This window comes from Nerophis lumbriciformis, linkage group LG04 (assembly GCF_033978685.3).
Source record: "Nerophis lumbriciformis linkage group LG04, RoL_Nlum_v2.1, whole genome shotgun sequence".
Classification (NCBI taxonomy): domain Eukaryota; kingdom Metazoa; phylum Chordata; class Actinopteri; order Syngnathiformes; family Syngnathidae; genus Nerophis; species Nerophis lumbriciformis.
Window position 1 is genome coordinate 19,801,141 of NC_084551.2, and position 22,114 is coordinate 19,823,254.

The 22,114-nt window shown below is 40.6% G+C and overlaps 1 protein-coding gene across 5 annotated transcripts; it reads left to right on the forward strand.

Annotated features, from left to right (window-relative positions):
• Window positions 1–254: 254 nt before the first annotated feature.
• hpn (hepsin) lies at window positions 255–21,608 on the forward strand. 5 transcript variants are annotated; one of them, XM_061950292.2, is made up of 15 exons: window positions 255–323; window positions 395–474; window positions 579–643; window positions 4,746–4,858; window positions 12,599–12,706; window positions 12,814–12,855; window positions 13,604–13,733; window positions 13,809–13,928; window positions 14,705–14,745; window positions 14,841–15,006; window positions 18,395–18,585; window positions 19,103–19,198; window positions 19,264–19,406; window positions 19,535–19,699; window positions 19,798–21,608. In XM_061950292.2, the coding sequence occupies exons 4-15, from the start codon at window positions 4,822–4,824 to the stop codon at window positions 19,840–19,842; spliced, it is 1,284 nt and encodes a 427-aa protein (XP_061806276.1). In that variant the 5' UTR covers window positions 255–323; window positions 395–474; window positions 579–643; window positions 4,746–4,821; the 3' UTR covers window positions 19,843–21,608. The 5 variants fall into 5 exon arrangements, 4 of the variants coding, with proteins under 4 accessions (XP_061806276.1, XP_061806285.1, XP_061806267.1 ...); XR_009814680.1 differs by having other exon boundaries at window positions 278–643; window positions 19,798–19,897; window positions 20,371–21,608; XM_061950301.1 differs by having other exon boundaries at window positions 278–474; window positions 4,749–4,858.
• The last annotated feature ends 506 nt before the right edge of the window (window positions 21,609–22,114 follow it).

The following is a 22,114-nucleotide window of genomic DNA, read 5'->3' on the forward strand; positions in this document are numbered from 1 at the left end:
GATTTGCAAATCATTGTATTCTGTTTTTATTTACGAAATACACAAGGTGCCAACTTCACTGGTTTTGGGTTTTGTACATATGATGGGCAGTTAGGTCATGTACTGTCAATTTATTGCAGTTATTGTTTAGGCCACAACAATAGTTTCCCTATATAACACCTTCATTAGCGGCATTTATTTGATCGTGTGCATTGTCGCAGGTGTGCAGCATCACTTTGTCCTGCCTGGTCTCGTTCCCAAATGTCCAGTAATGACGTCACACATGTCCACCCTCTTCAGCGCACACACTCGCAGGACGACAGCTCAAAGCGACAAACCATCGGGTAAAAGTAACTCAAGACTCAACTTTCTTTGTGTGCAGTCTTTCAAATGCTGTTGTACTTTTTATTGAAAGCGGGCGCAGGTGGTTTTGGGTGATATAAAGTGATGAAAGCGACGTAGAAAAGTCGGCAACCATTTCACCGCTTGGCTGGGGTCAGTAACCTGTATGCGGATTACTGGAACAGAAGATAGTATTTAGCGTGCTGCGGAGACACACACGTCGTCCCTTCACTCCTTCCTCTGCTTTTTCACCAAAGTGGACTAAAAGAAAATACTTGTTTGGGTGTGAAGACGACGACGAGGTTCCATCAAGAAAAGTCAGGTGAGTTACATGCAGCTTAAAACAGGCTTTTTTTTGTTGTTGCCTGAAGTCTGAAAAGAAACCATTGCTTCTACTGTTCGTAATAAATATATATTGTTTTAGATTTACACTGTTTATTCTATAGGATGTAATTCAGGAGGAGGGTGTCCAAAGTGTGGACCGGCTGCCATTTTTAGCCCATGGATAGTTTTTTACTGGCCAGCGGCCAAGGAAATATGTACGCAATAAACATAGCACATACAATGCTAATGATATCCTATCAGGAGACTTGAGATGGTTTTGTGGTGCTTACCAAAAATACTGCAATATAGTCTGATTGTGCTCTCATGCTGTTTACATCCTGAAGTGTAAAAGTGGATGACGCCATACTTAAAGTGGAACCCACTTAAGTATGGCGTCTTTGTCGAACAACTCATCAACTCATCCGGTCCACTGTGTTATAGTGCTATAGGTGCCGATCTACATTTCTGCCAGTGGGTGCTCGGACGGGCGGTAAATCTGACGCTACTTTTCTGAGCATGCGCGGTTTTTGCTTGGTGGTGAAAAATAATTTGCCATCAATCCCACGTGGGTGCTCGGGCCCCAAAACACCCACGGGATCGACGCCTATGTATAGCGCTGCACGATTTTGAGATTTTTGTTTTACATATATTTGTCAACTGCTTTCTTACATGTATAAGTCAACTGCTTTCTTCATCATAAAAAGACAGAGCTATTTATTTCAGCTAAACACACTAGACTATTTTGCGAGTTCAGTGGATAAAACTTGGAAGAGACTAAACTTTTTGACTGCAGATTCTTAAAAACATTAGCCCTATTTGTTTGTGCTCCTTTTGTATAGACCAGTTATTCTCAAATAGTAGGGCTCTGTGGTGCGGTGTGATGCCAAAGGCCGGCAGCAGGCCATAGACAGACGCGCCCGTCAGAGGACCTGGTATGGAAGTATTATAGTAGCCAAATATTTGTAAACGTGTATGTCAATCTCTGCACGTGTAATCCAATTCACGTATGTGTGTACTAATGTGTGTGTTTGTATATCGATCTGATTGTGTAATCATATCCACGTGTGTTTTAAGTTGTCTGTCTGTATAATGATTTGTCTGTGTAATCGGCATGTGTGTAAAAAACTCCCCCAAAAAACGTGAGACTTTTACGACACTTCAAATCAGCACAAATTTTTTTGTAGGTTCATTTGAATTTATTTTTAACTTATTTATTACGTTTATATTTTAGTATGAAATGGTACAATTCAGTCCAAAAATATTTATAGTTTAAATAAGGATTACATTGTTTTTGGAATTTCAGGCAAATTGATGCACTTTCTTTTCTGTTACAGACTAAACACACACGCGCGGATCTGATTACACAAACACACAGATTGATTTACAGACATACACATTTGTACAGTCACGTGCATTGGATTACACACGCACAGATTGAGAAACACGTTTGCAAATTTTGCGACAATAATACTTTCACACCCCGGGAACATGCTTTATGTAGGGGACGGCGTGGCGAAGTTGGTAGAGTGGCCGTGCCAGCAATCGGAGGGTTGCTGGTTACTGGTTACTGGGGTTCAATCCCCACCCTCTACCATCCTAGTCACGTCCGTTGTGTCTTTGGGCAAGACACTTCACCCCTTGCTCCTGATGGCTGCTGGTTAGCGCCTTGCATGGCAACTCCCGCCATCAGTGTGTGAATGTGTGTGTGAATGGGTGAATGTGGAAATACTGTCAAAGCGCTTTGAGTACCTTGATGGTAGAAAAGCCTATACAAGTATAACCCATTCATCAGTTTCATGCAGTATCATGCGTCAACAGCTGTGCACTCTAAAACATGCTCATTGCAGCCATTTCATCTGACTTCCTCCATTTTCATGAAACAAAAACAAAATCCTCCACGAATTGTTTATTTATTTTTGTTTTATATGGATGTTACAATGTTTTAAAGAGCAACTGCACTTTTTTGGGGGGTGGGTAATGTTGCCTATTGTTCACAATCATTATGAAAGACATGACCATGGATGGATTTTTTTAATACATTCTAACTTGTATATAAACATAAATAAAACTCAGTTTACAACGGAGTCAATGCATTGTCCTCGATTTTATCTAATTAATAACCATTCAAAAACCGCCAAAAATACTCCATTTACATTTCGTAAATTGAGTATTAACCAAATATTAGTAATATTGTTATTATAAGCACTAACGCAGACATACTATTTATGGCGGTGCCGTGATCAATAGCATGTGTGCAATTTCAACATGATTGACTGGTGAGGTTTTTCCTTGCTTCCTTGCTCCCTGGAAGTTTATTCCAGACCATTAATCATGCTTTTCACCGAGATAGAAGAAGGCTGAGGACGTACTCCGACAAGTTGGTACACTTTGACAACTGATTAGAGCCTGAAATGGTGAGAACTACACAAAAAGACGCTTAGGTCCACCCCTCTTTAATTCATGAGGATTATGAGTCATTCTTCATCTAAATGGGAATATATGAACATCTTAGTAGTCGGCATCCTAATGACAGCAGACATTGCACAGTAAAGTCTGCAGTGAGTAGTATTCAGTGATGTTAAAAAAAAGGTGAACGTCGTGATGCGTTTTTTAAATTAATATATTATAGTATTCTTAAAATGATCAAATACGTAAATATTAAATGTTATTATAAATGTGCCTGTTACGCATTACATATATATATATATATATATAGTTGTGCTTACTAGAGGTGTAATAGTACAGGTAACCCACACTACGGTAAATACCTGGTTTTGCTTCTCTTTCGGTACGTTTTGTGGGGGTAAAGAGAACACATTTTTTTCCACTCAAAGTGTTTTTGTTTTTTTGCTTGTCATCACAAACATTCTGCAGTAAACAAAGTACAATTGGTGTAGTGAATACTATAAGACTTTTATTTCAAGTTAACATGTCTTGAACAACACTTTAAAATGGTAAAATATTATTTGTATTCTTTGATTACTTGTATACATCGGTGCTTCTCACTAGTGCTTTGGCAAACGGCAAGCAGTGACCCACATTGTGGAGTTTTTAAAACTCAAGTTCTGTAGCTTATATTGAATGAAAATACATCAAAGTGCAGTTTGAATTCGAGGTACTGTAAAATGTGTACCAAAACATAACACAAGTTTAATGATTATATCAGGAACAGAATGTTTTCTCTATCCACAAACAAACAAACAAAAAGAACACAAAGTGTCTGTCTGCAGAATTTTTTTTATACCCGTGTATTGGTACTTTTGTGCTTGTTACTCCAACAGCAGGGACACATTTTTTTTAGTACATGTTAGAGCATAGAAGTGGAATCTTTGCAAACACATAAAAAGTCTGATTGAAAATGTTTATATATAAAAATACATTTTCTGATTAAATTACTGGGTGTGTTGATTCTCCCAGTCAGTGCCAATACAGTCACACAGACATTCTCTGAGTGCCTGCAAGTCCGCATTCGAGGCAGGATTACTGACAGATAGTGAAACTAAAGTCTCTGCTTTTTTTAAATGTTGTGTTTAAATTTCTATGCTAGTGTTAATCATATTTCTTGATTTTGTTCTTCTGGGCTGCACTTCCAGCTGTGTAAGGGGACGAGGCACAACACGATTGAACAGTAATTACATCGTGAGGAGACTAACTTTTGCGACGCTGGAACAAAATGGTCTTTTGGAGAGTTTATGGCGTGGTATCATTTGCAATCTGGGAACACCTCCGGAAATGAACTTTTTGAAGACAGACTCAATAAACGGGTTTCTGTGGAGCAAAATTCATGCAAAGTTTAAACCAAAGCATATCCAGTACAATTGTGTTTAAAATATAGATACAAATTGTTGTGTACCATGTCCAAACTAAGTGGGGATAGGTTCCAGCTCACCCGTGACAATTATGGAGATATGTAATATTGAAAATGTATAGACTGATGTCTAATGTAAAGAATTATATAATACATATAATGCAAGTGTATTTTAGAAAAAATAACTTGTACACGATTCTACTGCTATACTTGTACTACATTTTATCATTGTAACTTTTATTTATTGTATTCATTTATTTCTTTATTGTAACATTACATGTTATTGTTTTAGCAGGATTTGGAGCAAAATAACAAAGATAGGACAAGGACATCATCTTCAGTTGTCGTCTGCCATTTATTGTGCACTGATGTATGCTGAAAAGATTGGAAAAGAGAGCAAGATGGGTAAGTGTAAATATTACACAATAAAGCATGCACACCTTAAAATGTTTTGATGGTCAGGCTGCTTTTTGTCTGCATTTGGACAGTCGGTAGACATCAGTTCCCTTGACAGTTAACTATTAACTGATTTGTTCCAACCTAGCTGCATTGCAAGTATTTCTAAATTAAACATCCCAAACAAGATAAAGGGCATTTTATAAATGATTTATTGCCATCTGTTTTGTCAATAGGTCTACTCAAAAATGGTGGGATGAAATATGATTTCTGGTGGTGCAGAAGTGAACAAAACTATGGCATAAGTGTGCTTCAGAGAACCCATAAAATGTATATCACAGCACAGTTATTTTTCTTTAAACCACATTTTCAACCACAGCAAGCAATAACATGTGTCAGAGTGAACTTGTAAGGTATGTGTTGGTGATGTAGATATGCTACTTCCTATTTTTGTCTTAAATTCCAGCATTCTTCTTAAATGTTCCATGTTCTTAGTATCATATGCGTCTGTTAAATGTGTTGAACCAACACACATAAAGAGCAGGCACAGCTAAGAAGTGAAAATCCTATATGTTTTACCTTTTGTTACCCACATGGACTGGTTCAGCTAATTATTCCTCAAAATGTCAACATGGTCATCATTCACCAATTTGTTTTTCTAGTTGAGTGAAGAGCTGATCCAAGTACATGCTATGGATCTTGGTGGCTAGTTTTTTTTAAAAGTTGAAGTAACCTGGTCAACAGTAGGAGAGGGATATAGTCTATGCATGCTGTGCCTTGTTATGTATTGGAAAGTTGGATTATAATACAGTCGTCCTTCGCTACATTGCGCTTCAAATAATATGGCTTCACTAATTCGCAGATTTAAAAAAACTTTTTTTCAAGCATATATTATGTGTGTATAATATGTATTACAGTGCGGTATCTGTATCTATCAATTTTTTTCAGTTTATTGTGGAAATCGATAAACTTCTGTTCCTAGGTTAAGGGTAAAATCTACTAAATAACACAACCCTCTGAAACAACTAATCTTGCTGCTACGTACTCTATCTTTACCACGACAATCTCAAGTCGGCCAACTCTTGGCAGAAACATTTTTGATGGACTACATTTTCAACCCCTGCCTCATCAATAATACACATTGGTGAGACTTTATGTGAGCAAAGTCAAAAGACAATAGCGGAACGTAGCATTGGATGTTTGGCACGGCACTTCAGGCTAACTGAGACTGCTTTCAGCTCTCAGCTATCGACAGCTGTCCTGGAAAAGTAGAGATGAGCTCTCTTGATTTAAGATTCACTTCATCTTTGACATCCATAACAGCTTTGGAATGACAATGCAGGACATGAATTGCTAACAAAATGGGATGCTAACAAGTAACAACAACACTAATGATTGTGTATGTGAATCTTGACCAAGTTTTTTGCAAAGCAACACACGCTCTGGGTTTTAGAACATAGAAGCCCAGTTCTAACTTAAAGTACCAATAGAGTGGAAAGACAAGTTGCCTCTATATTGAAGCTATTATCATATATATCTGATTTATGTCACCAAAAGACTTCCAAAGTTTGCGAATAAAGAGTAATGATTAAAATTGTATCAATCTCAGGGAGATTGCAGAGCCATTTTGAGAGATAATGAGGAAGCAGTCATGTGATCGCGTGACAGAGCAGGAGTAACCGCAGATCCCTTCTTCGTCAACAACATTGCTAATCAAGCAGATTTTGTGAGAGCCAACAACGATTACTTTGGGAAAAATTATAATCCAGGACCTTATATTTTATGAGCCCGAACACAAAGGGGATGAGCAATAAGTTTTAGAAGCCGACTACGTAGGATGCAGCTTCGTTGTGACACTAGCATCCACAGCAGTGCTGGGTAATACACATACAAACTAACCATATTAAACCATAACAAAACAAACACTTACTGTAATATTTCCATTCTCGCTGTGATTCCGACCGACAGGATGCTCACATAATTCAGTTTCGATGAAGATTCAATCATGATCCTCACAAATGGTTAAAAAAAGTTGCTGCGACAAGCGTCTTTTTGTGTCTTTTTCGCCACCCCGGACGTGTCGGTGCATGGCCATATATGTCTACTACAGGTGAGAGATGCATGAATTGTAATCAAAAATGTACTTTTAGCAGGTTTGAGACACCGCAAAAGCAGCCACAGGCTACGTGTGTCAACAACAGCAGCGTAAGCTAGCATTAGCTCAATACTATCGATACTCCGCTAAAATAGTTTGTCTGCGTTGGCGTTTATAGTAACAATATCCATCATATTGTCAAGACTTGGTCCGAGGTGTGTGCTTTTCCAGGATGCAACGGAAAGTTGGCTCGTGCGAGACGGGAATGAAGGTACATGATTTATTATTATCAAAAAAAGGAATAAATGAAAGCGCGCACAGTGGCGGAGAATAAACTATAAAACCAAAAGACTATAGCAAAAAATACAAATGAAAAGCACGCACAGTGGCGGAGAACAAACTATGAAAAACAAAAAGACTATAAACATCGAACCAAAACTTACTTTGACAAGGGACATGAAGCAGGATCTTAGAGGAATGGACAGAGCATAAATGTGGTGTGAGGTCGTCAGAAAGACAAACTGAGAAACACTGAACTTAAATACTACAGACATGATTAACGAAAACAGGTGTGTGACGTGACAGGTGAAAACTAATGGGTTGCTATGTGACAATCAAGAGTGCACAATGAGTCCAAACGTGGAACAGGTGAAACTAATGGGTAATCATGCAAACAAGACAAGGGAGTGAAAAGCCAGAAACCAAAGATTCCTATAACTAAACAAAAACATGACTTAAAACAAAAACATGATTACACAGACAGGACAGAGCCCCTCCCTTAAGGACAGATACCAGATGTCCATAAAAAAAATTAACAAGAGTCATGGGAGGGCGGGAGGGGGACATGGCGGTGGGTCGCCAGACCACGTGTCCCCGTATCCACCGGGGCAGAGTTAGGTGGCGGCGGCGAGTGGAACGCCGCTGCAGCAGGCGAGGCGGGCGCCCAGGGAATGGCCACATTCGTGGCCGACTGGGAGGTGGGCGCACTTGGCGTGGCGGGCGACCAGGTAGCGGCCATATCCGTGGCCGACGAGGAGGAAGGCGCGTCGTCATCGTGGCAGGCGTGGAAGCTCGGCGTGGTGAGTCAGGCGGCGAAGCTCGGCGTGGCGCGTCAGGTGGCGAAGCTCGGCATGGTGCGTCAGGCGGCGAAGCTCGGCGTGGGTCTTGGTCTTGGCATGGCGGGTCTTGGTCTTGGCATGGCGGGTCTTGGTCTTGGCGTGGCGGGTCTTGGTCTTGGCATGGCGGGTCTTGGTCTTGGTCTTGGCATGGCGGGTCTTGGTCTTGGCATGGCGGGTCTTGGCATGGCGGGTCTTGGTCTTGGCATGGCGGGTCTTGGTCTTGGCATGGCGGGTCTTGGTCTTGGTCTTGGCATGGCGGGTCTTGGCGTCGTGAAGCTGCGACTGGCGGCACTTGGCGTCGTGGAGCTGCGACTGGCGGCACTTGGCGTCGTGGAGCTGCGACTGGCGGCACTTGGCGTCGTGGAGCTGCGACTGGCGGCACTTGGCGTCGTGGAGGGTCTTGGTCTTGGACTTGGCGTGGAGGGTCTTGGTCTTGGACTTGGCGTGGAGGGTCTTGGTCTTGGACTTGGCGTGGAGGGTCTTGGTCTTGGACTTGGCGTGGAGGGTCTTGGACTTGGCGTGGAGGGTCTTGGTCTTGGCGTGGAGGGTCTTGGTCTTGGCGTGGAGGGTCTTGGTCTTGGCGTGGAGGGTCTTGGTCTTGGTGTGGAGGAGCTGGTGCTAGCCTTGGAGCAGCGACAGGTGCTAGCTTTGGAGCAGCGACAGGTGCTAGCCTTGGAGCAGCAACAGGTGCTAGCCGTGGCTCTGGTGCTAGCCTTGGCGCTAGCCGTGGTGCAGCTACTGGTGCTAGCCTTGGTGCAGGTGGAGGTGGTCTAGCTGGGGGTTGCGGCTTGGCAGGTCGGAAGACTGGTGAGGGCGGTCGTGCTGGAGGCTGTGGCTTGACAGGTCGGAAAACTGGTGAGGGCGGTCGTGCTGGAGGCTGTGGTTTGACAGGTCGGTAGACTGGTGGTGGCGGCCGTGAGGGAGGCTGTGGCTTAACATGGTGATGCAGAGCCACCCCACCTACACAGCTCCCGACCCCAGCCCCCCCCTCAAGGGGCAGATACCAGACGCGCTCCCTGCGGTCTGGAACTCTCTGTAGGGGTGGGTGGGGGAGGGCAGAAATTTCTCCTTTATTTTGGCCACAATATTTTTATTTATCCCCCACCTGGGGTTGTGTGGGCGGAAAAAAGAAAAAAATTGTGACGGGGGCGGGACTTGAGTCTTGGGGGGCGGGGCATGAGTCTTGGGGGGCGGGGCATGAAATTGGGATGGCTGTGACTGACTAGACCTGATTTCTAAAAACATGTTTTGATAATGTTTTATCAAAGACATGCCATTAGTGTCTTTTGTTGGAGGCGGGTGTTCAAAAGAAAAAGAGTTGAAAAAAAAATCCTGGGCTGTGATGTCATCCTGGGGAAGCCGGGCAGACTGTTGCTTGCTTCCGCCCGGAGGGGGCGGGGCTTGTGGGAGCGGCGTGTCCCGCTGGCTCGCGGATATCCTTCCTGGCGTCCCTCGCCTTTGGCGGCGCTTCCTTGGCTGGGATGACGCGCCAACGTCCCCGGGCCAAACGGAGCTGATCGGCACCAGTTTGCCGGTCGGACCCCACATGAGATCCTTGCGCTCCGTGGGGGAATAGCGGAGCGTCTCAGCTTCCATGGCGCGCAGGACCTCCCACGTTCCTTCGTCCAATCTTTCCAACTCGGCCAACTTAGGTGCGGAAAAGCGGGTCTGCTGACGACCTACTGTCAAGACTTGGTCCGAGGTGTGTGCTTTTCCAGGATGCAACGGAAAGTTGGCTCGTGCGAGACGGGAATGAAGGTACATGATTTATTATTATCAAAAAAAGGAATAAATGAAAGCGCGCACAGTGGCGGAGAATAAACTATAAATCCAAAAGACTATAGCAAAAAATACAAATGAAAAGCACGCACAGTGGCGGAGAACAAACTATGAAAAACAAAAAGACTATAAACATGGAACCAAAACTTACTTTGACAAGGGACATGAAGCAGGATCTTAGAGGAATGGACAGAGCATAAATGTGGTGTGAGGTCGTCAGAAAGACAAACTGAAAAACACTGAACTTAAATACTACAGACATGATTAACGAAAACAGGTGCGTGACGTGACAGGTGAAAACTAATGGGTTGCTATGGTGACAATCAAGAGTGCACAATGAGTCCAAACGTGGAACAGGTGAAACTAATGGGTAATCATGCAAACAAGACAAGGGAGTGAAAAGCCAGAAACCAAAGATTCCTATAACTAAACAAAAACATGACTTAAAACAAAAACATGATTACACAGACATGACACATATTTCATTAATTTTCATGTCATGACATGTAAATTCGAGTATTGTTGGCGGTTTCAGGATCTTTTTAGAAAAGGTATATTGAGTGCAACAGAGGACATTGATCTTTTGACTCAATTGTTAGCTATTTATTTACGATTTTGAATGCCTAAAAATCTCTTTCAAATGTTTGCATATTTCCAGTACGACTGATCTAATAATATGGTCAGAGTGCAGAAGCGTTACTCCAGTGATGTAGAATCTACGGAAATTACCAAATTCTCATGAAACTCTAATCTGTGTTTAAGCAGACTACTGTATGAATACATGTTGTTGTAAGTTATACAAATAATATGCATTATTGGGGTAATTGAGTCCCCAATAACTCTTCTTAAGTTTAAAGTATCACTGCAGCGACTACCTTTTTAAACGGGGTGAGCACTATGGATGGTCCCCTCGTCTGTTTTGGCCACATCCATCTTTTTCTACACTTTCTTCCCTGATGTGTTACCACTTTTTTCTTATTAGTTCCTGACTCCACAGCTTTGACAGCCTTGCACACTTCATCCCATTCAACATGTGTGTTATGATTAGAGCATGCAACAGCAGCACACCAAACTAAAGCAACATGAGGTAGACCCAAACAAAGCATAAATGTCTCCTAACTATATTGCATACAACATAAATGTATGAAAATATGAATAATATAAAATAAATGTGAGCCTTGACTTCCTATCCTATTGTGTTTTTACAATAACTTTGTTCTCAGGATGAGTATTGTTTTTGGTACACACCGTACAATGTCTCTTTTCCTATTTAAATTGGAGTGAATTTATGTTGAGTTAAGCCAAACCTTGTTTTTGAAGGACAAAATACAAATAAAAGATCTTCCTGGTTTTCTAGTTTGTGCTTTAAAATCTGTTTCCCGAAGTGCAAATGTTAGTGATTCTAAGAGTTCAAATGGATATTATCTGCTGACTAGGCAATGGGCTTTCATGTAGCTTACAATACTGAAAAAACATCAAGCCTCCATGAAACCTATGGCACATTTTCAAAGTCAAAAATTCAACACCTTCTTCCTGTAATCTGTGATTATAGAGAAAACCTGACTTGCTGATGCATTTCTGTCATAGTGAACTATCCCAGACAAACAACCATCTCTTTTTGAGGGATTTAAAAATAGCAGAATTAAATAGATCTTTAGTATGGAATCTGAAAGCACATAGTACCTCAGCAGCTTCAAGCATTAACAAAGACCCATAGAAGTGGTCTCAGGTAGAAGAGTACAATGGAGTTATTGTTCTGTCTTTGCCTGTAGTTACTAAAAGAGATGCTTTGAAGGAAAAAGAATGTTTCAACGCGTGACAGTTTTTGTCCCTTTGGGATATCAATGTTGATTTCAGAGCTATGCCAAAGCCAAAAAACACAAAGACTAATGTCTTTTTTCCCCCCTCAAACATGTTCCCTCAATCTGTGGTGGAAGGAAAAAAATATTATATTATACAACAAGTATTGCATATGTATATATATATATATATATATATATATATATATATATATATATATATATATATATATATATATATATATATATATATATATATATACATATATATATATGAGACATCATCCACGCCGAAAGTCTTGTGTGATGTTTAAAGTAATTGCTTTGAACACAGCAGTGTGGGAGAAGGGAGTTCTTGTTGTTAAACGTCACACCATACCATACAAAGCAATTATCATCATTTAGATACATTTGTCTTGGACTCAACAAAAATTACATAACAGTTTTTTTAAAGCTGGAAAATATTGGTTTCAAAAAAAGTATTTTTAAATTAATAAATGAATAAAAAATACATATTCTCTGGTCCCTTGACCACTCAGCAGCAGCACTCAGGTGTGCAGCTGTGCAGTCATTCAGTATGTGCATGCAGGACAGCCATTGCACTACATCTTAGTTTATTTAACAGTCTGTTCTTGCATTAGACTTTAGACTATTGATCGGTGTCATTTGCAATTCTACCTTTGGCAGAAAAATATTCTGTTTTAGTTGTTTACATTGGGACCAGCTGTTTTGATAAAACCCTTTTTTTTTTTAAATTGTATGTGCGGGTCAAAAATGTTTCATATCAAGTACTAGCACTCTGACATTATTTCATTTACTCTAAACTTTGTGAATGTATCACGACATTTATTGCATTTTGTAATCCTGCCATATTGAGCCTTCTAGTGTAGTGTACTCTAGTTTGTGTCTCTGTATGGTCAGTCATCTAATGTGTTTGTGTGTGTGTGCGTGTGTGCAGGGAGTAAGGGGATCTCTCTCACCTGTGTATTAACCCCTTGCCGGGTGATGGGTGTGTGTGTGATGCTGATGACCTTGGCAGCCATCGGAGCAGCAATCTGGGCCGTAGGTCAGACACGTAATCACACACATGCACAGTAGAAAATACACACTGCACAACTTTTTTTTTAAATGATGCACGGCCTAATGTCTGCTTTTGTATTTTTTCCCCTGTAGTTTCATATTGCACTTTGGAGGAAGACACAGGATTCTACGATGGTGATTTTTTTTCCTACTACGACTGATTGGAGCCTTCTTTCTGCACTGTGGCCTATTGGTTAGCATGTTGGTCGCACAGTAAGAAGGTTGAGGGTTCGAATCTCCTTTTAGGCATCTCTTTGTGGAGCTGGCATGGGCTCCCTGTGTGAGCGTGGGTTTTCTCCGGTTACTCCATCTCCTCCCACATTCCAAGAACATGCATGTTAGGCTAATTCATTGCTTCTCAATTATTTTCTGTTGCTCCCGCCTGAGGAAGAAAAAAATATTTAGCACCACCCCACTCTCCACCGTGACTATAAATAGTATATTTTGTCTATAAAATTGTTATAACTATACCTCTGCGTAACATTGTAATTGTATTAACATTAATTATTAACACACCGGCCTTTTCTCGTCTCCCTCTGTGGTTACATTGAAGCCAAGTGCTACATATTCTTTGTCATATTCTGGTACGAAAAAAAAAGCAGGTTCCCCGAGGTCACGTGCGCCTTCCCTTACATTGGGGCCTGGTCCACTATTTGAGGAGTACTGGGCAATTGGAGAGTCTACATTGTCCATAGTTGTATAGGTGTGTGGATGGTGCCCTGTGATTGACTGGAATAGGCTCCAGCTTGCCCGTAACAAAAATGAGGACAAGCGGTGTAGAACATAAGTTGCTACTGGTAAATAGATCCTATAATCATGTAATTGCAATAAAACACATAAATCAGTGATTATCCAACTAACATGTTGATTTAATTACCAACAGTCCAAGTTAATTCTGCTGACCAACATCTCAGAGTGTTTGATTCCGCCCAGAAGAGGTGGCGTCAAGTGTGCTCCTCCTCAGCCAATGAGATGCTGGCTAGCATCAGCTGTGAGGAAGTGGGCTTTGTCAGGTGAGAAAATGTAAAAAAAAAAAAATGCATTGAAATCTTTGAAACCTAGACATTATTAATGCGTCTTTTTTTCAGTGTGGTGAATTATTCAATCACGTCTGTGCCGGATGCCGGTGGTGAAGGTGACGAGTTTTTCTGTGTCAGGACCAACGAGTTGAGCTATGGCAAGAAAATCAAAGACTCTTTGTTCCCATGGTAACGCACACTGACACCTCAATTTGATCATGTAAACTGGTTTATGCCAGGCTAAGATTTTACCCCTTTCTTTCTATGGAAATAGAAATAATAAATTCTTGCCTCTAACTGTTGCCATTATTAAAGATTTGTCAAATGTACAGGGATTTTAAAAAGCAATATTTTAACATTATTCTTTCTCTGCCACACAAGTGTACTTGTAAACCACTGTAATTAGTAAAATGTAAAATCAATAAAGGGCCTGATCCAATAAAGGTTTGCGTGTACTAAAACACGTGCAAACTTGATAGCGCACGCAAAGCTGATCTACAAAGTGGATTGCACCTTTATATCAGCAAAATAGAGAACGCAATCGATTTAGCGTGTCTGTCTTCATGTAAATGCAGAACTAATGCCGATTATCAGAACACCCACAATATGGGAGGAAGAGATGCAAATATAATAAATGTGCATGCAAACTGGCACAGTTATGCTCACGGCTCTGAGAAAGATTAGACCACCTACAATACGCCATTAGTACACAATATTTTATAGTTTGCACACGCTGTTTAACGCATGGTATTTGGATCAGGACAAAAGTCTTTCGTGACAAAGACGTAAGACAAGGGTGCAGATTCACTGTAACATTCTCAATTTCAAAAGTGTAAAAGAAAGTTAAAAAAAACCTGCTTCAACTAAGAATGGTAAAACAATTTCTAGTCTTATTCGAATTGTATCACTTCTGGTGTTCTGCTTTAAAGGTTACACTGTGCTTTAAATGATCTCTTTCATTTCAGTGACTGTGAGAGCAAGGAGGTTCTCACATTGTTGTGCCAAGGTAAAATCTTAGCTCGTATATTTATTTGTTGTTCTCATATGTTCAATTATTCCACTTATACTTAATTCCAAAATCTATTTTTTTATCCGTGCCAGACTGTGGCAGGCGTAGTTTTGCAGCGGACCGAATAGTTGGTGGCGTGAATGCGAGGCAAGGCAGTTGGCCGTGGCAGGTCAGCTTGCAGTACAATGGAGATCATCAGTGTGGAGGTTCCATCATCTCAGACCGCTGGATTGTCTCTGCAGCTCACTGCTTCCCCGCGTAAGAGACTGAGCTTTATTGCATACATAAAATAATTAGTCACTTTTAAGTTTCATTATGTGTAGTGTGGAATGTGCAGGACATGTTGCTTGTTGGCAAAAACATATTTGACAGTTAATTTTATCATGCATTTATACTAGAGCTGTGAAACAATTATTTTTTAAATCAGATTAATCACACTTTTGAATTTGGATCATAGTTCCTACAAAAGCATTGCTTAACGTAAGTGTGTTACTTGTATTGACAACATTGTGAGTATACTACCCCAGCATTGTTTTTAGTGTTTTTGCTGAAAAACGTGTTTTGCTTTTAGATGGTATTTTAAACTTGTTGTGCTTCAATAAGAGAATTATTTGCTCCAATATAGGCAAATCAATCATTTTCAATCAATTTATTTTACTTGGATGTTAAAACTTCACAAGCACACATTTTTGCTCAAGTGATCAAACGTCCAAAAAATATGGGAAAAAGCAGAGCCTGTCTGGCCCCACTCCTGTGCCATAAGCAACAAGTCCCGTCGGGTTGAATTTTGAAGCTAAGTTTTCTACCTAAGTCATCTTTGCACTGGCATTTGCACTGACCTGGGGCCTCATGTATTAAGAATTGCATTGATTTATACAAAAAATTGGTGTAGGCTCAAATCCAGAAAACATACCCACGAACAAATTCAGATGTATTAAAGTGTGCGCACGCTTTAATCCAAGCACATTTCTTTTGTACATCCCAATCAACGGAGAATTGCTGTACACGACCCCATTTAAATACACAAATCATATTTAAATTAGCCATGTGCCTGAAATCCCGCCTTGCGCACAGTCAAAAAACACAAAGATAATGCAAAAAATAAGAATTTCACTGACAATTCTTGCTGGAGTGTAAACATGTACTCTATTCCACTATTGTTGCAAGTTAGTGCAGCAGTGCATTCGCTGGGGGAAAGATGTGGTTTAGTATTTCACACCTTACCATGGGTGTTTAACATGAGTATATTTCGCACACAGTGACAATCAGCGGCCTGTTTAAAAGATCTTAAGATTTAGTTAAACCAGGAAAAAAACAGAGTCACTAACTTTACACACTGACTAATCATGATGCTGTAAAGACGGGATATAACATTTGGGGGGGCCACGTATGCTCCATATGCTTCACAGGGATTAATATTAGGATAATTACATAAAATAAATGTACTCACCTAGAAACCAACCATAGCCAGCTTATAGTCTGTTCCCAACCATGATTTAGATGATATATTGAACCAGGCCACATTGCTACAATGTTGCTTCAATGCATTTTAGCATCACATACGATCTGTCAGGACTTGGACTTTGGCGTGGTTTGTTTTCCCAGGGTGCACAGGATTTGGACCAGACATGGCGTGAAGGTAAATACATATTTAATTTTAACACTCAAAAAAGGAACAAACAAAAGGCGCTCACAGTGGAGGCACAAAACTTAACGCAGGGAACAAAAACTTGGACTATGCATAACTATGAACATGGCAAAACAAAAAACACTAACTGGCATAAATAAACACAACTTACTTGCGGAAGCAAAGAGCAGCATGAACGATGGTATCGAGAGTGTCAGGGGTATATCGAGAGCGTGATGTCGCCAGGCTGATTGCCTGGCAACTACAGGCTTAAATAGGGAAGACATGATTAAAGACAGGTGCGTGAGTCGTGAGGACAGGTGAAAACTAATGGGTTGCTATGGTGACAAAACAAACAAGTGCACAATGAGTCCAAACGTGGAACAGGTGAAACTAATGGGTAACCATGGAAACAAGACAAGGGAGTGAAAAAGCAGGAACTAAAAAGAGTCCAAAAACCAAGCAGAACATAACTTAAACAAAACATGATCCCAGACATGACATGATCTGTACGTTGATTGAATGAAAATGTTTCCTGTCGACATATACATATTCGTCATGTGATGGCGAGCAAACTGTGTGCAATCGATAGCTCCAAATACATTAGGAAAACCGACTGTTGCTGCAAATTGCGCTTTAATTTTTAATACATTTAATATACCTGGCTAACATGCCAATAATTCAGTCCACACCTGGTTGCGAGGAACCCAAATGTGGTCATAACACAATTAGTATTATCTTCTGATACTGCTAAAACAGCTATTGTTTAAACATTTTTTTTTCACCACTTTACCTATGCTTTTATATCCATTCATGCAATTGCACATACAAGGATGTGTTAATATGTTTCTGATGTGCACATCAATCATTTTGAGGAGTCAATATTTGACATTTTTTAATTTAAACAGTTACCCAGCATCACCTCTGAGTGTCGCCACACTAGCCACCGCATGTAGAAATATGCATACAAGCCAGCCATGAAGTTGGTGTGAGACACCGCCCATTTCCACATTCAGTTCTCTCTTGATACATCTCAACGTTGCCGTGAAAAAAAGTTTTTGTGCTTACGCACACACTCAATAGATGTGGGCCCAGATCACTGACTATAACCACCCGCACCGCCTTTTAAGTAACCATCGGTGGTCAATGTGCATTCCAAATTAATTGTGTGATTAATTTATACTAGTGCTGTCAAATGATTCATTTTAAAAATCAGATTAATCACACTTTTGAATTTGGGTTAATCATGATTGTTACTACTGGCTTGCATAGTTTCAGTTAATCTAAAAAAGACCCCAATATTTGGACACCAATGACATTTTATAGTCAGGATGTCATCCAGCAACATTTAAAAAAATGTTTTCTTTGAATGCACGTCATGGTAACAATTTTATCTGATGTCCAGTCCAGTGAATTTTGCCAGCAAGCACACAAGGCAGAGTCTCCTCATTCATCTTTGCACTGATGTATGCATTGACCTGATCACTGACCTTATAACAACCAACACCTTTCAGGTAACCATCTGTGGTTGAGATAAAGGAGCATGTGCAGTAAAGATCAATTGCGTGATTGATCTGCGTACACATGATTAATGCTACAATATGTGTGATTAATCACATGCGTTAACTAGTTATTTTTGACAGCCCTAATTTATACATGAAAAATGCAATATCTTTTTTAATTAATCTCATGCGTTATCTCTTAAAAGTTGGCAGCCCTAATTTATACGTTTGATTTCCCCCGGACGCAAATGGCACCAATGTGGTGGAATGGCCCATAAACACACACCGTATTCAGTCATGTGCCAAACATTTTGTAGCTCAGTTGCATCAGTGTTTTTGGTAACTATGAATCAGTATATATCAATGTAAGTAAATACACAGGCATGATTTTGTAGTCAAATCATATTAAATTGTGCAGGTATACACAATAGTGAGGCCGGTGTGTTTACTGTAAAATGAAGGGAATGTTTCTATAAGACATAATTACTCACTCTTTCTTTATAACTCTGTCCATTAGACGTCTTAGCGTCATCAGTCGATGGCGTGTGCTGCTGGGCTCCATCTACAACAAACCTGGCGATGCCATTGTGGCGGAAGTGAAAACTATTGTTTACCACAGCAGCTACTTGCCCTTTGTGGACCCTAACATTGACGACAACAGCAGAGACATTGCTGTACTGGCCCTCACCCAGCCACTCACCTTCAATGGTATGATTGACTGAGGCACAGAGGAACCCTTTTCTTTCTCATTAAACATGATCTTAACACTTCCAGAAAGGAAAGAGCTCATTAGAGTATTTTGCATACTTTATTTTCTTTTAAGTCCTCTAAACATTTGAGTTCTAAACATATGATCTTTGGGTCTTTCCAGTGATACATAGTTTGTCCAAGCATAATAATACATATAATACATGCCTACTTTAATCAACATTACTCATTTTCAGTTATTTATTAATTGATTTAAATACTGTAGATGATGATTTACTTACTGTATATAATAATGCATTTCAAATGCTTTTAAAGAAACATTTCAGCTGATCATGAGGAACATCTAGTGTTTGGCTATATAACTGCAACCCTACTTCACTAAGAATTAAAGTGGTAACAATCCTTTGAAAGAACCTTCTCTTGTCCTTATGGCACGCATGATGCATCAAGTGCATTTACATACCACATTGCTACTGCACGTTTATGCTTAAAACAATTCAATGTCTGCTGTGTGTAGAGTACATCCAACCTGTTTGCCTGCCAGCATACGGTCAAAGACTGATTGATGGACAGATGGGCACGGTAACAGGCTGGGGAAACGTTGAATACTTTGGTAAGACCCAGATATACAGACATGCCAAAGTATTGTTGTTGTTGACACTACATGATCACGTTCAGGTAATCCAGCAAACGTTCTACAAGAGGTGAACATCCCCATCATCAGTGACGCTGTATGTAATGCCCCGGATTACTATGACAACCAGATCACCACCAGCATGTTCTGTGCTGGCTATGTAAAGGGAAACATTGACTCCTGCCAGGTGTGTGATTCTGATGTTCCTCTTAGACAATAACTTATTTGATTACTTTTGTATCTGTGATTTTGTTAGTTTCTTAATGCTTTTCTATGAATGAGTTATGAATATACCTAACCCCACTGCGGTGATAGGGTGACAGTGGAGGCCCCTTTGTGGCAGAGGACTGCTTGTCAAAGACCAGCCGTTACCGTTTGCTGGGGGTTGTGAGCTGGGGAACAGGATGTGCCATGGCCAAGAAACCTGGCGTTTACAGCAGGGTGTCCCGATTTCTTCCTTGGATATCTACAGCCATGAGGGTATGAGTATTCCTAATTATTGATTTGTGTTTCACATCACTGATATCATCAATTTATAGTATTCCACTTTCATTGTTTTGTTTTGGTTGTTCCTCCAGAACTATAACAATTCACCAGGAGTTCATAAAATGGCCCGGACATGACTTTTCTGAAGTTTTCTATGCTTGCTATTCCTGCTCAAGAGTGTTTGCCAACCCTGTAAGTGTGAATGAGAAGCATATGATTGTTTGTCAAGTTCACACCATATCATGGTTTTTACATTTCTTCTTTATCCAGCATTACGGATGTGTACCTTACAAAAGCCAGCAACAGTATTCTGAGAAATACTCAGAAATAATGGTCATATTAATTATTTAAAGGTAGTAACGTCAAGACTAGTATTCAGAATTGTGTGTCTATCGACAAATAATGTGGCTTATTGAAGAGAGTGAGTGTTGTTAAATGGTATACCATTTACCATTACTCTGGTTACTTGTGACATCAGCATGTACAATTCATAGTATTAAACCAGTTAAAGAAATGCAAAGCTCATATATGCAATGCAAATGTAATTGAGTTTGCAAAAGAGCTTTGGAACACTGTCAGTAAACACTTGTAAAAGCCATACATTCACACCACCAATGTTCTTGTACTAATAGAAAAGGGTCATGCGTTCTGTTGTTTTGACTCAGATCGTATTTGGAAGTCATGGATGTATGATCTGTTGTAAAGACCCAACACTGAAGAGTCATCTGCCACTGGACAGGTGATACAATAGCTGTTAACTTGCCCCTGTGCCAATTTTGTTGTGTTAAAGGTGTCAAATTAAGACAAATAATATTTGTCTGAAAACAATTGTAGAAGTTCTTTAGAAAAAACGTGTCCTTACAATTTTTTTAGCGCTGTAGATTCATATGGATAAGCTCAACTTGTCACAAATGTATCGAATGTACTGCGTTTAACAAACAACCTAGGGCCTGATCTACTAAAGATGTACCGGGCATTTAAAACGCGTGCAAACCTAATCTACTAAACTCGTGGGCTGAGGATTGCATCTCTTAAATGACCAAAATAGCATGACTGTTTTCATGTATATGCAGATTGTATGCAGGGCCACCTTTAACCTAAGGGTGAGCCAGTCAACTTCAAGTAAAGTGGTAGCGATCTGAGGTACTGCCTGTGCTTTTAGCTCAGTAGTACGCTGACCTTTCACACGGGCGACCTGGGTTTGCGCCCCGCTCGGAGCAGTGACATAGGGAGAGCGAGAGCGAGATGATAATGCAAAACTATATATCAGACAAGCGAAGCAAAGCAAATGACTTCGCCCCGTCCAGAGGAGGCAAACAGAAGTGAAGAGAATTATATTTATATAGGGCTTTTCTCTAGTGACTCAAAGCGATTTACATAGTGAAACAGGAAGTGGAACAAAAAATTAAGAGCCCTGGACAGGAACAAATACAAAATACAGTAGGCTGACAATAATTGTCATGTCAGATCATGACACCATTGCAGGTATTGCCGGCTTCTCCCAGAGCGCACCTACGGTTCCGTTCAAAGGTGCGCCTGTAAAAGCCCAGAAAACGTGACACGCTATTTAGCACTTATTTGGGATCTAGTAGATCAGGCCTATAGTGTGTTAATTTTCAAACAAAGATTTTCTTCGTGTCATATAGTCCACATTTTAAACAACTATGGCTATGGTTTATCTCCCATCTTGACTTTATACTGCAACACATTTGACACACAATCTGTGGATTGAGGATGACCTGGTCAAGGTGATGCGCTGTGTTTTGTTGTTTTGTAAATACTAGTTGATGCCTTGTGTATGTAGCATGTTTCCATCCATTGTTTTTTGGATGATCTTCAGATCTGTATGCCCACAGTGCAATAAATCATGTTCTTAGAAACGATAATGCTTTCTACTTGAATAAACATTGTCATTCCAATTGTAGTATTCAAGTATTTTTTTTAATGTATTTTGTGACCACACATGAGTGTTTCATAACCCATGAAAACAAAACATGCCAAAAAAGAAATGTCTTTGAAACGTGGGTGTGACAGACTCAAGCCGTCATGCGGGTTCCAAGGACCATCAAGGACAGACATCGCTGCGAGTATAGTTTGCCTTTGTTTATTTTTTCAAATAATACTCAGTTCAGGTTGGGTCGCTTTTCAGCTCTCGCCTCTCAAACCGCTTGCTCTTCCGGTCGCTTTTCAGCCGTCCCCGGCGTCGTCTGTCTCTCGCTCTTTGTCGCGCGTGCTTCTCACGCACCACTGGCTCTCCACCTCCTTCTGCCCCATTGTTCTCGGCTGTCGCTCTTTTACACACTGAGAGAGGATTACTTAATTGTGCCAAGCCAGGCGATTCCCGCACCTGAGGTTCGCGGCGTCGAACCCGGCTCGCTCGCCGTCGAACCCGGCTCGCTGCCATCTTGG

Excerpts from the sequence above, each read along its gene's own strand:
- hpn (XM_061950292.2), top strand. The coding sequence starts at position 4,822 with ATGTATGCTGAAAAGATTGGAAAAGAGAGCAAGATGG. Across the intron at positions 13,734-13,808 it reads GAGGAAGTGGGCTTTGTCAG|TGTGGTGAATTATTCAATCA; the intron begins GTGAGAAAATGT and ends TCTTTTTTTCAG. Across the intron at positions 15,007-18,394 it reads GCAGCTCACTGCTTCCCCGC|ACGTCTTAGCGTCATCAGTC; the intron begins GTAAGAGACTGA and ends TCTGTCCATTAG.